Source organism: Glandiceps talaboti, chromosome 13 (assembly GCF_964340395.1).
Source record: "Glandiceps talaboti chromosome 13, keGlaTala1.1, whole genome shotgun sequence".
Classification (NCBI taxonomy): domain Eukaryota; kingdom Metazoa; phylum Hemichordata; class Enteropneusta; family Spengelidae; genus Glandiceps; species Glandiceps talaboti.
The window spans coordinates 10,089,214-10,107,595 of NC_135561.1; the positions used below are offsets into that span (position 1 = coordinate 10,089,214).

At 36.2% G+C, this 18,382-nt stretch overlaps 1 protein-coding gene across 1 annotated transcript in view; it reads left to right on the plus strand.

The window, feature by feature from the left end:
- Positions 1-8,301: 8,301 nt before the first annotated feature.
- The window catches only part of LOC144444645 (uncharacterized), a 30,151-nt gene continuing 20,070 nt past the window's right edge, over positions 8,302-18,382 (plus strand). Inside the window, exon 1 of the mRNA XM_078134140.1 lies at positions 8,302-8,653. Coding sequence (XP_077990266.1) covers positions 8,383-8,653 — 271 coding nt within the window. The 5' untranslated portion in view covers positions 8,302-8,382. The remainder of the gene's footprint in view (positions 8,654-18,382) is intronic.

An 18,382-nucleotide genomic window follows, 5' to 3' on the forward strand; every position in this document is an offset into this window, starting at 1 on the left:
GATGGAATGAAATGTAAAACAAAGGATATGAACAGGGAGATACAGACAGTGCTTGATTTTGTAGAATACAAATAAAATAAATATAGTTCAAAAACTTTCACCATTCTATTTATGAATCGTCTCAAGCTATCTAACACCATTGATGACTCATATGTTCAAGTCTATATATCATGTTGTTAAATTAAACCTTACGAAATACGGTGTCAGTTGACAAAATAGAAAGTATATCAAATAGTGACTTTGTGGAAAGAGAGATCAATAACATTTTTCTTTATAAACAACGAACACATAGACCTATATCACGCCACCTAACTCTTAGATTAACCACACATTCTTTCGTTTCGAATTCTACGAAATTGCACATTGTGTTTATTGGTAGAATTGGCCTGGATTGAACAAATAAACATGGTCAGATACCTATACAACTACAACGATTGTGACGTCAGTAGTGTTTATGGTAACTATAGGAATGGGATAATCTCCAGAATTCTAATGCATTCTAATAATATTTATAGAAATATGCTAATCTAATGTACAGCACACTTTTTTCGACAACATAGTTTTAATTTCGATTCACTGATAGTTAAGTATGTTGGCGTGGGGGTGCTATCAAACAAGATAAAAAAGTCACTTTGTGAAAATTATATCATTGCTGTACTCAATTTTCGATATATTTCAAGTATTCTGAAATTTCATCAAAACAGCACTGTAATGTTCTTATGGTACAAATAATAATTTTACATAATAAATAAAAAACAAACAACCCTCATCCGGTAATGAATCGTCTGATCATTCGCACGTTGTCAATGATCATTTACTTACTTAAGCCCATGCTGTTGCTAAATTACATCTTAATTCTCGTTGACAAAATGAAAAAGGTATCTAAATGTTTAACTTCGTGCAAAAGTAAATAAAAAAAATTCTTATTCATATAACGAACACTTACTCACAACTATATCGCGCCTCCTAATACTTAGCATGATACATGTGGATTCGCAATATATTCGAACTTTCGTTTTTTATTAAACAAAATTCCTCATTGTGATGATGTTGTATAAATACAATATTTGACTTGATTTGCTGAAATGTCTGATTGTAGGAAAGCTTTCAGTAAACTTGAAATATACCGAGACTTGTGGCAACGATATAATTTGTAAAGAGTAGGTTTGTATCCAAAGCCATTTTATCTAAATAATTAGACAAAACTTCCTTACATTAGCTCTGACAATTCGTAAACAATCAATATTCTGACTAATTTATCTTGTTTACTAATTGCAGGGACATTGTCTTTTGCCACAAATAAGGCTGACTTTATGTACTTGAGTATCTGTTTCTTATCGTTACGACAGGGGTTAATGACATTTTGAGGTTATAACGCGGGCATCTTACGAGGAGAACTATGTACGTATACAGTGACGTTAGAATCAAACGGTACCTATTGGAAATAAGCCAGATTTCACTGTCTATAAGTACGTAAACACAGCCAATACAATGGGAGAGTTGTATTATTTCGTTGAAATCAGTCTGTCTAGGCACCAATTGTCACAAAATATTCCTTTGTCAAATCTCTTTGTTTCATTTTAGCTGCTGTGGCCAGTTAACCTTTTTCAATAGGCAAGGGTAGATAAACTACTGGAGAGTAATGACCCCATATGTACGTATATAGTGATGTTAGAGTCAAAAGGTAGCTGTTGGAAATAAGCCAGATTTCACAGTCTGTAAGAACGTAAACAAGGCCAATACAATGGGAGAGTTGTATTATTTCGTTGAAATCAATCTGTCTAGGCACCGATTGTCAAGTAAAATTCCTTTGTCAAATCTCATGGTTTCATTTTACCTGCTGTGGCAGTTAATGTATTCTTCAATAGGCAGAGGACAACTTCGTGGAGACACGGGTAGATAAACTATTGCAGAGTAATGCCCACAAAATAAGAAAAGAAAATGGCTTACAAATAAACCGTCTGTTGTCGAGAACAAACTCATCAAGTTTCTACAAATATCCAATGCTTTCAGATAAAGCGTGATAAAAAATTGTCATGCTCACTAAGAAACATTCCCCATATATCGTATACATAATAATAAATGTCCATAATAAATGCAGTTCAATATACGATATGAAGACCCTCATTCTGAATTTACATATTATTTTACAGAAAAGTATAATGTATAATTTCTTTTATACCAAGCCAGGGGCATATTTTATATAAATCTTTCATATGTTTACAGACTCCATTTCAGTGGTTTACACACTGTTCTTCCAATGGAACCTGTTGGAAGATTATGTGGCACTGCATAGAAAAAATAAAACAAAATGGGACAAACTAGCACAAAAAGTTACAGAGCCACAGTGTACTTAACAAACATCCAGACTACATTCGTGCAGAAACCTTTGTAACAAAAACACAGTTAACTAATTTAAATTTATAACACGAAAATTTATATATTGATTTTCGGGTTCAATATTGTTCGTTATTTATGGAGACGATGGGCATCTCGATGAGCAATCTTTAATTTCACCTCAGTGGCTCAGAATTTGGGAATTTAACGACACAACAGCTTTCAGGCTCGCTCAGAATGGAAGATGTCTCAGTATATCGAGAAATTTCAATAGGAGGCAATCGGAACATATAAAAAAGTACTTTAGAGTGACTATGCCTTTGAACTTGGAATTTGAAAGTTTACTAAATAGTTGTGATATTGCGATAGTGTCGAAATATATCAGGAACCTCACCCCTCGATCAATGCTTGTTGTCGGAGACAATAAAAACTTGGACGCATTCAAGCAGTACCTGCAATTGAATCCATTAATGGCTTGTGATAAACAGAAGAACATAGGCAAAAAATTCGCCGTTCAGGTCTATAAAATTGACATGAATTCAATGTTTCATGTGTGGAAAACACCAGAATTCTTAACAAGTGTGCTAAAACAATGGAGTCATATCTTCCTTGTTGGCGGAATACAGACAATCATTATGCTGATAAAATACTGAAAAACCTGTTGACCTTCCACCCCCATATTTACCCCCGCATAGCTCAGATTAGGTCTCAAAGCAACAACTGGTGATAAATAATGGTCAAACCTCAGCCTCAGGGGTCAAAGATCAGTTATTTCTATGGTAACTACAGGGTTGACATCGTCAAGTTGTGATTTAGTCGGCACTACACACAATTCTTCCTGTGGGATTCACACTGAGCTAATCAGTTGTTAATCATTTTGAAGCAAGATCTTTAATTTATGACAGCAAAGATTAAAACAGCAGTCAGTCTGGGGCATAACATAAATCATATATTTGTTTATCAATCATCATTCAAGCGTCATCTTCGACCCATTTGATTTACGTAGTATGGTCTGTCCATACAGTTCAGTTTTCTGGTTGAGCTATTCTTATTCTCTGTATGAAGGCAGCTGAAATTAAGTATAGGAATGCAGTCCTATGTATGTATAATTGACGTGTACTGACGCGAAGGGCTAAAAGTAAAGACTCTAGTTGGTTGCGAAATATACTATTGATAATGCTATCGCTTTCGTAATAGCAAGACCTCGTTCCTGAACTGCATGATAAAAGTTCAACAATGAGTTAAAGCCATTGAAAAGTTTCCTTTAGTAATTAGCTTTATAATTGTCCACTGTGTTCAAATTAGCATAAGTTTCTTGATGTATTTATTTCATCTTAACATTCAACGAGATCCATATCACCTTTGCTTATTTTTTGTGTTGTTTGTTTATCATTTGTAGACGTCAGTTCTCAAGCACAAAGTAAACGACCTTTGACTCGCTTGTCATCCTACGACATCAGCCGTGTAGTAATGTGCCAACACTATGCATACATTGTTTAGACATTCGCAGTCATGGTAACCATGGCCAGATGCCCGTCAACGACTACGGAAACAAACAGGTCTACATTTAATGCTAATATATTTAGATGTGTTGTTCAGACAGGTACATTGTAAATTGTCATGGTGAACTCCCCCCCCCCCACCCCCTTGGAATATATGGTTCTTTTTTAGTGGTATCCACTTTCACAAACTTTAAAGAGAAACGTACAACGTTTTCGTTTGACAACGAAGAATTGTGCAGTCGGTTTGTATAGACAACGTTCGTAAAGCTGATTTTTTACATAAGGGTTATGAAGATAACAATAACAAAAACAACGGTGATTAAAATTATGCTTATTGAGATATATTTCAATTTGCTTGGAACGATGCAGTCAGTTACGTCACTGTCTTCTACTAGGTTCTTGTTGATGTATCCTGGAGTTGGGCATATGTACCAGGTATAGAATTTCAATGAAGCGTCCATGGGCATTTGGCTTAAAACTGATGCTAGTTCACTAGACTTTGCCATACTGTTGTATCTGTTTGCTAACATCATGATATGGTGGCCTGGTGGATGCTGGTTTCCAAACCATCTGCGCTTTGTATAGATATAAATTGATGCACATTCTCAGGTCGACACGACGTGCCTATAGTGTCTGGAATATAACAAACCAGGGTTACTTTCAAAGGTTGACTAACTGGCTAAATAGATGACTGGACAAGTGTCTGGCTGGCTGTATTGATGAATGGAGGGAGGGAGGGGCGGATGGTTGGCTGGTTGGATGGATGGGTGAATGGGTTAATGGATGGCTCGATGGATAGATGTATAATATGGAATGTAATTTATGTGTAATATATTTTAATGTGTGTCAATGTATATGCAAGGATGGAGGATTGCGTGGGCGTATTGATTGATTGATTGATTGATTGATTGATTGATTGATTGATTGATTGATTGATTGATTGATTGATTGATTGATTGATTGATTGATTGATCGATCGATTGATAGATTGCGAGTCCAAAGGTTAGTAATGAGACATTCAATTGTTGGACATATAAGTGAATCGTACGCTTTTTAGGTATTGCATATATTGGAGTGTACATTACCTAGTGTGTTAAGCCAAGACATCTTGATTCGTAGAGTAAAAAGCACTTTTTACAGTGACACGATAGTATAACTCTGTGAATTGGTGGTAGTAAGGTGTAAGTGGACTGCTCCCTCAGATACTTCTGAAACTCAAATTCAAAATTGGATAAATCAAACTGTTCGCATATCTGTAGGTCTGAATTACAGATATAATATAGCCTGATTGATCTCGTTGGATTTGTACATTCGGTTCTCAAGTGAGAAAATGACAGTATTCTTCCACTCTGTAATTTTCATAATCATGATTTCTATATTGTACTAGGAAAGGGTGTTCCTTCATATATTGTCTATATACATCGTGGTCTTTGTTTCCAAAAACAACAATATTCAAGCCACGCTTGGTGAATGGTAGCAGGTGTGCGTTATATTACTTAGATAATCGCGAAATTTGTTGTGTTGTCGTTCATTGAACTTGTTCAATATTGTGAAACATCTACCATTCTTTGCGAGAACTCTTAGAAGGTTTTTATTCATCCAAATATATCAAACCATTCAGCTGCCAAGAGGCTATTATTCTTGATGCATTTAGACTGCTTATCACCATATATAACCAGTAAAACAGATCCTGTAAATTCAAAATAAACGAAATATGCACTATGCAGTAACAATTGTCCCATTTATTTTTCACACGGTCAATAAAGAACTAACAGTGACGTCATATAATGCACGGTCATACTTTCCAGGTCTTCGAAGTACATGTATCATAAATGACCACGTATAATTCTTCTGGTTGTATGTTGATTTGTAACATAACATAACATAACATAAAATAACATAACATAACATAACAACATAACATAACATAACATAACATAACATAACATAACATAACATAACATAACATAACATGACGTGAAGTGACATAATATAATAGGTTATATGTGTACGTACGTACGTACATATGTATGTATGTATGTAAGTATGTATGTATGTATGTATGTATGTATGTATGTATGTATGTATGTACGTTCGATGTGTGTGTATGTATGTATGTATGTATGTATGTATGTATGTATGTACGTACGTTGTGTGTGTATGTATGTGTGTATGTATGTATGTATGTATGTATGTATGTATGTATGTTTGAATGCATTTATGTATGTATGTATGTATGTATGTATGTATGTATGTATGTATGTATGTATGTATGTATGTATGTATGCATGTTTGCATGTATGTATGTATGTATGTATGTATGTATGTATGTATGTATGTATGTATGTATGCATGTTTGCATGTATACATGCATGCATGCATGCATGCATGCATGTATGTATGTATGTATGTATGTATGTATGTATGTATGTATGTATGTATGTATGTATGTATGTATGTATGTATGTATCTATCTATCTATCTATCTATCTATCTATCTATCTATCTATCAGAGACAACCTGTAGTAGAGAACACAGAGGTCAGGGTTCATATTTCAGAGGGGGCGTGGTGAAACTGTCCACAAGAGTCACATGCGTTCGCGCAGAGTTAAATGATTGTGTTTTGTGAGAAAAGGCAGCTCAATATTTATTTTTTTCAATATTCTAATGTGTTTCAGTGATATTCATGAGGTGGATTGAAATGTAAAATAAATGATATGAACAAGGAGATACAGACAGTGCTTGATTTTGTAGAATACAAATAAGTAACCATATAGTTTAAAAACTTTCACCATTCTATTTATGAATCGTCTCAAGCTATCTATCACCATTAATGACTCATCTGTTCAAGTCTGTATATCATGTTGTTAAATTAAACCTTACGAAATACGGTGTCAGTTGACAAAATAGAAAGTATATCAAATCGTGACTTTGTGGAAAGAGAGATCAAGAACATTTTTCTTTATAAACAACGAACACATAGACCTATATCACGCCACCTAACTGTTGGATTAACCACACATTCTTTCGTTTCGAATTCTACGAAATTGCACATTGTGTTTATTGGTAGAATTGGCCTGGATTGAACAAATAAACATGGTCAGATACCTATACAACTACAATGATTCTGACGTCAGTAGTCTTTATGGTAACTATTGAAACGGGATAATCTCCAGCATTTTAATGCTCTATTTATAGGAATATGCTAATATAATGTAAGCTTACAGCACACTTTTCTCGACAACTTACACAATATATACAGGACATATGTCATCAGTGATAACGAAGTATGTGATATTTCAGCAGTAATGGCAAGGTCCTATTGCAAACGTTTTAAGAAGGCGTTTCTTGCTCATATCTCCTTTATAAGTACTTTATATTATCGAAGTTTACATTTCGATTCACTGATGGTTAAGTATGTAGATGTGGGGGTGCTATCAAACAACTTAGATAAAAAAGTCACTTTCTGAACATTATATCATTGCTGTTCTCAATTTTCGATATATTCCAAGTATTTTGAAATTTCATCAAAACAGCATTGTAATGTATGAAAGCCAGTAAGGGACATTTTGTAAAATAAAAAATAAAAAAATATCTCGTGAGCACGACATAATATCCTGTGCGCACGACTTCCTATCTTGTGAGCACGATCCTTGTGAGCACGAGATGCTATCTTGTGAGCACGACATACTATAAGTCGTGCTCACGAGATAGTATCTCGTGCGCACGACATAATTTTTGAAACACTTCTAATGTCCTGATAGTACAAAAAATGATTTGGCATAAGAAATCAAAAACAAACAAACAATCATCTGGTGTTAATTCGTCTGATCAACATCACACGTTATCATTGATAAGTTACTTACTTACCATGCTGTTGCTAAATTACATCTTAATTCTCGTTGACAAAATAAAAGGTATCTAAATGTTTAACTTCGTGCAAAAGTAAATACAAAATTCTTAATCAACAACGAACACTTAATCACAACTATATCATGCCTCCTAATACTAAGCATGATACAGGTGGATTCACCCCACATTCGTCCTTTCGTTTTATATTCTACGAAATTCCTCATTGTGATAATTCATAGAATTTGCTCAGGTTGAATAAACAACAAACGGACATACACCTATACTGCTCCATTGCTTGTCTGACGTCAATGTTCACTGTAACCATAGAACGGAATTTAAGCACAGACAAGACATTCAGACATATGGTATCAGGTGTCAAATGGTGCGTTCACAATGTTGAAAGGTCTTCAAACTGTATCCTACTTGGATCTTGTTTTCTGCTGCGAAAGACCTTTAAATTATCAACTTGTATCAACTTGAATTGTTTTGGTGCGCTGTATCATTTCTGTGTACATAATGATATATTGTGAAACCAAATTAACGAATTAAATTAAATTCATAATTACATATTCCTTGGACGAGGATATAAATGAACTACTTAAGAGGAGTTTCCATAGCGTCGTTGGTAATTGTAGTATTCGTATAACGTTGACTTGAGGTGTATAAGACGTTGTTTATCTGATCACGAACTATGAGTGGTGAGGTAACAGTGAACGTAAAATATAGTGGGGGCAACCTCATGCCCATAACATGTCAAGACACTGATACAATTTGCGAACTTGCAACACGATTGAGACAAAACGCTGGTGTGTTTGACCTGAAAGAAGACGACATTAAACTAAACAAAGTACGTTTGTATCTGAGAGACGACAAGGGCAAGAAAAGAAAACTCGAGTTCAACGAGAAAATTTCAGTCATCAGTGAAAAGTGTACAGTCCAGTGTGGTGACAATTTGGATGACGGTAAGCATGTACCTTTTTACATCTGGTTGATGATATTTATTACTGAGTATGCTATGTATTTTTAATGTCCACTTGAGAACCTAAACACTTCATTTGCCATTCTAGGTCTTCACATGATGAGCAAGACAGTATGTTGATCAATTGTGTTTTTTAAAGCTGCATTCTCCTGCTATCTTCCTTCTCAAAAGTTTGGAAAGTGACTACTACCAAACCAAATTAGCTATATAGTTTCAATTATGTGTAAGACGATGTTGTTTACGTCCCACACACCGTTTGCTGGTACAAATTCATGAAATTACACCCAACAATAACAAACACTGATAGATACTAGTGTAATAGCAGATGTAATATGTTGAAAATGATACAATTTATCAACATTTCTGTCGAATAAAATAAAGAAGATTCAAACACAAAGCAGTTTATTTGTGTTCACAGGGAGATAACATGTAACATTTCATGTACGCACAAAACTGCTGCGTCAGATGTAAAACATATCGCCCTCAAACGATTATTTTGATTGGCTGCCATCGACAAGCCAATGCTCAATGGGGTTCATCTTTGAGTTTATTGTAGTTTTTAAAAATTGAGATAGATACCATAGTCATAATGTATTGATTATTCAAGATGTCGAAAACCCGACCGACCCTATAGTGTAAGCTGCCAACCCTAACTAAACATTATTCAGCACAAATAAACTGAAGGTTGTCACTTCCGTTTGGTTTGTGATATGATGTTATAACTGCAATTTGCTTTAAAGGTTTGGCGTATATGTTAAAAAGGGTTGAATCTTTAATTTTCAGATTGGTTTATGGAAAGATGTTTTTTGCCAATTTCTATTTGTGAAACTTTAGACAACCAAAACAAAATCAAATAAATCCCCTTCCCGTTATCGGAAACTAATATCTTTTGTGCGGTGCACCTTGTGACATAGAATGCCCGGTATGGTAGAAGTATGTCGGCCATGATTACAAGTACATATCCGTAGGGTTCACTATTTCCTACAAATGAAACGAAGAGGAAATAATCCAGAAGTAGAATTATTACAAATCACGATTTTTCCTGATTATCTGTCTTCACCCACAATAAAGATTAGTGAGATCGGAGAACAGATTGAAGGCAAATCATTTGAAAATGTCATAAGAGCTTTTTGAGAAAAATGACATATTTAGAAGGTAACGAAAGCAAGCATTTTTCACTAGGCTCTTTTGGCTCAGAGCCAACTTTAATTCACAATTTTCATGTGCAATAGAAAACTGGAATTTAATAGAAACTAGAATTTAAAAGAGTGGGTTGTCGAGTTTCCAAATGTGAGTCAATTCTTCAAATGGAAGGTTGCACTTTTGAACTTAATGTAGTAATTTTTTGCATGGCTTGGACTCCATATGTCACTGCACCAAATGCTGCATATTCAGTACTATGCGAACAAGCATATGTCAGCAATACTTTATGTATGCCAGAAGTATGCTGAAATATTCTTATATCTCTGTATGCTTACGTATGCCAGTGTGAATATTACGGAATATTGCATATGCGTAGTATTTTAAAGTGAATATGTTGGGTAAAGTGACATACATATTCATTCTCATATTCCCTAAAGTATTTTGCAAAGAATATTTAGGCAAACCCAATATGGAAGCCTGAATACGCTGGAATAGTATTATGAATAAGAATATGTTTGTATAACTCATACATATTCTTGTTCGGGATATTTATGTGTGGGAGTGCAAACATTCATGAGTATATGTCCCCTGTTACGAACAATATGTCCAGACGTATTATTAATAAGAATATGTCATTTATGACTCATGCACATTCTTGTTCGAGAAGATCATACTGACATTCATATGTGTGTATGTAACGGAGAATACCTATTACATATCCGATATGATACTCTGAACATTCCAGAATTTGTATTGAATAAAATATAGGTATAAAAACTAATTTGCTCATATACCTCACCAGTTTTTTCATATGTCACGTGTAGCATTACATCACATTATTGTCCGGATTGTCTAAGGTTTTTGGTAATGGCAACCACTTAAAGCGAACACATTTGTGTTGGTTGTCCAAGTGGCAACTGTGTATACAGTCTCGGTTACTAAGACTATCCACCACCAGTCTACCCCGGCCAACAAGCGATCCATCAGTGGTGAGCTCAATAGTCGAGAGTAAGTGGAAAACAAAAATGAATTCAAATGAAATGATCGCAATTATTTTTCTTATAAACAGCGCCACCAACGACTGTATGATAAAATCCCAAAGAAATTCAAGGAAATCAAGAAAACATTTCTCCTAGTGTAGCGCCCTCTAGTAATGACTTCAGAAAATAATGTTAGCCCCCTTTCCACATGTTCATTTTTTTATCTTTTAAAATGGACATTTGGTGTCAATATAAGTGATGATTTACGGCCATATAGTCTACATTTACCAGACAGCGTCACTCTACGGACACGATCCCAATAGATATTGAGTGCATCACTGTACCTACATGCATACGACCACGAATAGAACTCACGTTATTTTGAAAAACGATTTCCTGATGAATGTTACATACAAAAAAGTAGACTGTAAGATACGTCGTGACGTTCTGCCCTTACCGACCTCCTCTCAAGGAGGGTTTGGCCGATGTGTGAGGGTGTCCCGTCACGGCGTACCTTACAGACTAACAAAAAAGCTGTCGACATAACAAACAGAAGTAGACTGGAAGTATAGGATATTAGTAAAAACAGAAGCATTGTTTTGATTACTTATTGAATACTTGCATTCTCTATACTGCAACCTGTGAGATAAAAGAAATTAACGGGAATGCTGAACTCATGCAAGCGCGACATTGCACAAAATTTCATGACCGGATTATCGATAAAGGTCAAATATTTACGATGGTTACAGAAAATCTTGTCGGGAAATACCCTCTATCTTCTGTGTAGTCTAAGTTTTTAACAATATTAGATTTTTAGATGATACTTTCGGATAAAAACTCTTTGTCGTGGAAGGCCAGACCTCAACCTGAAATCTGTGTAAGTCATTCAAAGGGTTCGATTTTTAGACGATACTGTCGAATAAAAACGCTTTGTCGGTCGGGAAAAGCCCTCCCTCATCCGAGTAGTCAGTCAAAAAGATATTCAAAATGATAGATATTTAGCTGATATTGTCGATAATATTAGATAGAAACGCTTCGTTGTGGGAAGCCCTCTCTCAATATCTTTATCTTTAAGTTTTTTATTAAATGTCCGATTTTAGATTGTTATCATATAAAAATCTCTTTGTCGGGGAAGGCTCTCCCTAATCTTTTATTCAAAATGTTAAACTTTCAGACGAATATAGATATTATCGCAGAAAGTCAAAAAGTGCAATGTTGTAGCTTCAAATTTCGTAATTGTGTCTTTGTGAATATACAAACAGCAATGTGTATATCATTGTAAATAAAAATAGCAATGTGTTACATATATGGTTGTAACAAGGACGATAAGCAAAACTGTTTTAATAACTCAATTTTTTTTCATAAAATGTTGACAAATCAAAGAGGAACACTAGGGCCAGGCAACAATAGTGTTCGTTTGATGGGCATATTTTAGAGCAACTGTAATGGTGAAAATATAGAAATTATATCCATCTGTAACAACTATTAAGATCTATCACGAAATTTCGTAGTGTGCATACTAACAATACACAATGTACATTGTGTGCATGACATATATAAGCCGATATTCGGTTAGCAGAATGAACGTCAATGTGATTAGCTTGTGTGTGACACAGACATTGGTTAAACAAGAGAAAATAGAGAATTCAATGTTTATTCCATCTCGTCTTCGTCGTTCATCTACACTTTGGAACTGTTGTCAAGGTCTATGACCGTTGCATTTTCACCTAGTTCCCTTATGAGTAACATCACCATGCTCCTCAAGGTCTATAATAAAGAGAAAACAATAAAGGGTGATTGCTAAAATGAATATGATATGTAAATAAGATGGCAATCTTTTGTATATCAAAACATTGGTATTGACTAGTGCTTAAATTAATATGACATGTAAATAAGATGGCATTCTCTTGTTTATCAAGACATTTGGTATTGACCCGTGCTTGACATGTAAATAAGGTGGCAATCTTTTGTATATCAAGACATTTGGTATTGACCAGTTAAATATAAACTGTTTCAAGTCGAATTGAAAACCATTATGTAACGAATGGTTGTATTAGCGGAAAAGAATGTTTTTAAGCTTTTGACAATTTGAGGAGATGTGCATTGTTCTCAAATCCAGTTGTAGAACAAATGTACTTCTCTATTTTTCTCTTCAGAGTATATTTATACAAGGACTGTAGCAATGTGTGCTATCCACTGGACTGAACTTGAATGTATGTTAGCTCTCTGGAGATATACTATTCCGCACAGTAACATTATCCCATACATTATTAATAGAACCAAGAGATCACTACATTGAAACACACACATACTGACAGTTAACCTATTCGTGGAGGTCACATATTTGATGCAAATTGCCACTTCAAATAACTACATATACTATGAGGTATGGTAGAATAGAACAACATTATGTGTCTGACAAATACTACCTGACACTTGGTTAAAATTGATGATGGTGATCTGTCAACAGCTTATGTCTGACACAGACACAACACAAAACCCTCTACACTTTATATCCCTATACACAGTACATATTTTACAGGTCTGAGTTGTGTGGCCAAACTATTAGAGATTGCTGACCCTCACACCACAAAACCCTCTTTACTTTTATCCCTACACAGTACATATTTAAAAGGTCTGAGTTGTGTGGCCATCCTCATAGAGATTGCTGACCGTCACACCACAGTACCGCTACACTAAATTATCCCTACACAGTACATATTTAAATGTTCTGAGTTGTGTGGCCAAACTATTAGAGATTGCTCACCCTCACACCACTAAACCCTCTTTACTTTTTATCCCTTCGCAGTACATATTTAAAAGTTCTGAGTTGTGTGGCCATCCTCATAGAGATTGTTGACCCTCACACCACAATACCTCTACACTAAATTATTCCTACACATTACATATTTTACAGGTCTGAGTTGTGTGGCCAAAGTATTAGAGATTGCTGACCCTCACACCACAAAACCCTCTTTACTTTTTATCCCTACACAGTACATATTTAAAAGGTCTGAGTTGTGTGGCCATCCTCATATAGATTGCTGACCGTCACACCACAAAACCCTCTTTACTTTCTATCCCTACACAGTACATATTTAAAAGGTCTGAGTTGTGTGGCCATCCTCATAGAGATTGCTGACCATCACACCACAGTACCGCTGCACTAAATTATCCCTACACAGTACATATTTAAATGTTCTGAGTTGTGTGGCCAAAGTATTAGAGATTGCTGACCCTCACACCACAAAACCCTCTTTACTTTTTATCCGTTCGCAGTACATATTTAAAAGGTCTGAGTTGTGTGGCCATCCTCATAGAGATTGCTGACCGTCACACCACAGTACCTATACACTAAATTATCCCTACACAGTACATATTTAAAAGGTCTGAGTTGTGTGGCCAAACTATTAGAGACTGCTGACCGTCACACCACAAAACCCTCTTTACTTTTTATCCCTACACAGTGCATATTTTAAAGTTGTGAGTTGTGTGGCCAAACTATTAGAGATTGCTGATATCGTGACCCTCACACCACAAAACCCTCTTTATTGTTTCTCCCTACACAGTACATGTTTTAAAGTTCTGAGTTGTGTGGCCATCCTCATAGGGATTGTTGACCGTCACACCACAGTACCTCTACACTAAATTATTCCTACGCAGTACATACTTTAAAGTTCTGAGTTGTGTGGCCAAAGTATTAGAGATTGCTGACCGTCACACCACAAAACCCTCTTTACTTTCTATCCCTACACAGTACATATTTAAAAGGTCTGAGTTCTGTGGCCATCCTCATAGAGATTGCTGACCGTCACACCACAGTACCTCTACACTAAATTATCCCTACACAGTACCTATTTTAAAGTTCTGGGTTGTGTGGCCAAAGTATTAGAGATTGCTGACCATCACACCACAAAACCCTCTTTACGTTCTATCCCTACACAGTACATATTTAAAAGGTCTGAGTTGTGTGGCCAAACTATTAGAGATTGCTGACCCTCACACCACAAAACCCTCTTTATTGATTCTCCCTACACAGTACATATTTAAAAGATCTGAGTTGTGTGGCCATCCTCACAGAGGTGTTACCTGTCTTAGATAAATGGATGGCAGTGGCAGTGATTTGTCACCAGCTTATGTCTGACACAGACTAGCTGAGACTCGGTTAAAATGGACGACAATGGTTTGTCACCAACTTATGTCTGACACAGACTAGCTGAGACTTGCTTAAAATGGATGACATTGATTTGTCACCAGCTTATGTCTGACCCAGACTAGCTGAGACTTTGTTAAAATGGACGACAGTGATTTGTCACCAGCTTATGTCTGACACAGACTAGCTGAGACTTGGTTAAAATGGATGACAATGATTTGTCACAGCTTATGTCTGACACAGACTAGCAGGGACTTGGTTAAAATGGATGACAGTGATTTGTCACCAGCTTATGTCTGACACAGACTAGCTGAGACTTGGTTAAAATGGACGACAGTGATTTGTCACCAGCTTATGTCTGACACAGACTAGCTGAGACTTGGTTAAAATGGATGACATTGATTTGTCACAGCTTTTGTCCTACACAGACTAGCTGAGACTTGGTTAAAATGGATGACAATGATTTGTCACCAGCTTATGTCTGACACAGACTAGCTGAGACTTGGTTAAAATGGATGACAGTGATTTGTCACCAGCTTATGTCTGACACAGACTAGCTGAGACTTGGTTAAAATGGGTGACAGTGATTTGTCACCAGCTTATGTCTGACACAGACTAGCTGAGACTTGGTTAAAATGGATGCCAGTGATTTGTCACCAGCTTATGTCTGACACAGACTAGCTGAGACTTGGTTAAAATGGATGCCAATGATTTGTCACCAGCTTATGTCTGACACAGTCTAGCTGAGACTTGGTTAAAATGGATGACAATGATTTGTCACAGCTTATGTCTGACACAGACTAGCAGGGACTTGGTTAAAATGGATGACAGTGATTTGTCACCAGCTTATGTCTGACACAGACTAGCTGAGACTTGGTTAAAATGGATGACAGTGATTTGTCACCAGCTTATGTCTGACACAGACTAGCTGAGACTTGGTTAAAATGGATGACAGTGATTTGTCACCAGCTTATGTCTGACACAGACTAGCTGAGACCTGGTTAAAATGGATGACAGTGATTTGTCACCAGCTTATGTCTGACACAGACTAGCTGAGACTTGGTTAAATGGATGACAGTGATTTGTCACCAGCTTATGTCTGACACAGACTAGCTGAGACTTGGTTAAAATGGGTGACAGTGATTTGTCACCAGCTTATGTCTGACACAGACTAGCTGAGACTTGGTTAAAATGGATGCCAGTGATTTGTCACCAGCTTATGTCTGACACAGTCTAGCTGAGACTTGGTTAAAATGGATGACAATGATTTGTCACAGCTTATGTCTGACACAGACTAGCAGGGACTTGGTTAAAATGGATGACAGTGATTTGTCACCAGCTTATGTCTGACACAGACTAGCTGAGACTTGGTTAAAATGGATGACAGTGATTTGTCACCAGCTTATGTCTGACACAGACTAGCTGAGACCTGGTTAAAATGGATGACAGTGATTTGTCACCAGCTTATGTCTGACACAGACTAGCTGAGACTTGGTTAAATGGATGACAGTGATTTGTCACCAGCTTATGTCTGACACAGACTAGCTGAGACTTGGTTAAAGTGGATGACAGGATTTATGGCAATCGCTGCATCAAAACGAAACGAATTGAAACGAAACAAAAAATAAAAATTTAGGTGATTTTTATATGAACAGTGGCTTTCAAATATGTAATTTGTGGTATCAGTTTTTGTCTATTGTAATTCTGTTTGCCAATTAAAACAGCTACAGGGATACTAAGGGGCACAATGCAACAACCATAGTGCACACAATATACAACACAACAACCATCCTCATCACTAGACTGAAACACAGTACCGACCGTTGACCCCTCAGTGAAAGTCACAGCTAGTAACCACCGTTTGCCATTTAAAACAGCTACAGGGATACTATGAGGTACAATGCAACAACCATAGTGCACACAATATACAACACAACAACCATCCTCATCACTAGACTGAAACACAGAACCGACCGTTGACCCCTCAGTGAAAGTCACAGCTAGTAACCACCGTTTGCCATTTAAAACAGCTACAGGGATACTATGAGGTACAATGCAATAGCCATAGTGCACACAATATACAACACAACAACCATCCTCATCACTAGACTGAAACACAGTACCGACCGTTGACCCCTCAGTGAAAGTCACAGCTAGTAACCACCGTTTGCCATTTAAAACAGCTACAGGGATACTATGAGGTACAATGGAACAGCCATAGTGCACACAATATACAGCACAACAACCATCCTCATCACTAGACTGAAACACAGTACCGACCGTTGACCCCTCAGTGAAAGTCACAGCTAGTAACCACCGTTTGCCATTTAAAACAGCTACAGGGATACTATGAGGTACAATGCAACAACCATAGTGCACACAATATACAGCACAACAACCATCCTCATCACTAGACTGAAACACAGTACCGACCGTTGACCCCTCAGTGAAAGTCACAGCTAGTAACCACCGTTTGCCATTTAAAACAGCTACAGGGATACTATGAGGTACAATGGAACAGCCATAGTGCACACAATATACAACACAACAACCATCCTCATCACTAGACTGAAACATAGTACCGACCGTTGACCCCTCAGTGAAAGTCACAGCTAGTAACCACCGTTTGCCATTTAAAACAGCTACAGGGATACTATGAGGTACAATGGAACAGCCATAGTGCACACAATATACAACACAACAACCATCCTCATCACTTGACTGAAACACAGTACCGACCGTTGACCCCTCAGTGAAAGTCACAGCTAGTAACCACCGTTTGCCATTTTAAACAGCTACAGGGATACAATGAGGTACAATGCAACAACCATAGTGCACACAATACAACCAAACAACAGAACAAAGTCACATACATTATATTCCTAATGAGTCTTTTGTTTCTGAGACACTGAGACACACTTTTTCAGGTTTTTTCCTTAACAATATTCATATTAAACGCACTTTGCAACTTTTCGCCTGGGACGTTATAGTAATTGTTGGACCATGTAAATAAATAGTATTAACATTATACAGACCATTGACCTATCTATGTAGGTCATGCAACAAAAATGGCTACAAAGATGACCTCGTGATGTAGTTTTATAATAATATCATGATATAGATGACCTTGCCAAAGCACACATCAAGTCCTTCTGCAAAAATCTGTTTGAAAAAGTGAAAAGTATAAATCTTTTGACCTATATCTTAATTCGCTCACAAACACACATGCACACAATGTATGTATATATATATATATATATATATATATATATATATATATATATATATATATATATATATATATATATATATATATATATATATATATATATATATATATATATATATATATATATTGTGTATAACATACTGCATCTTTGAATTTTGAATTGTCTTCTCTTATGTGTGAGGTTCACGAACAAATGTATACGAAAAA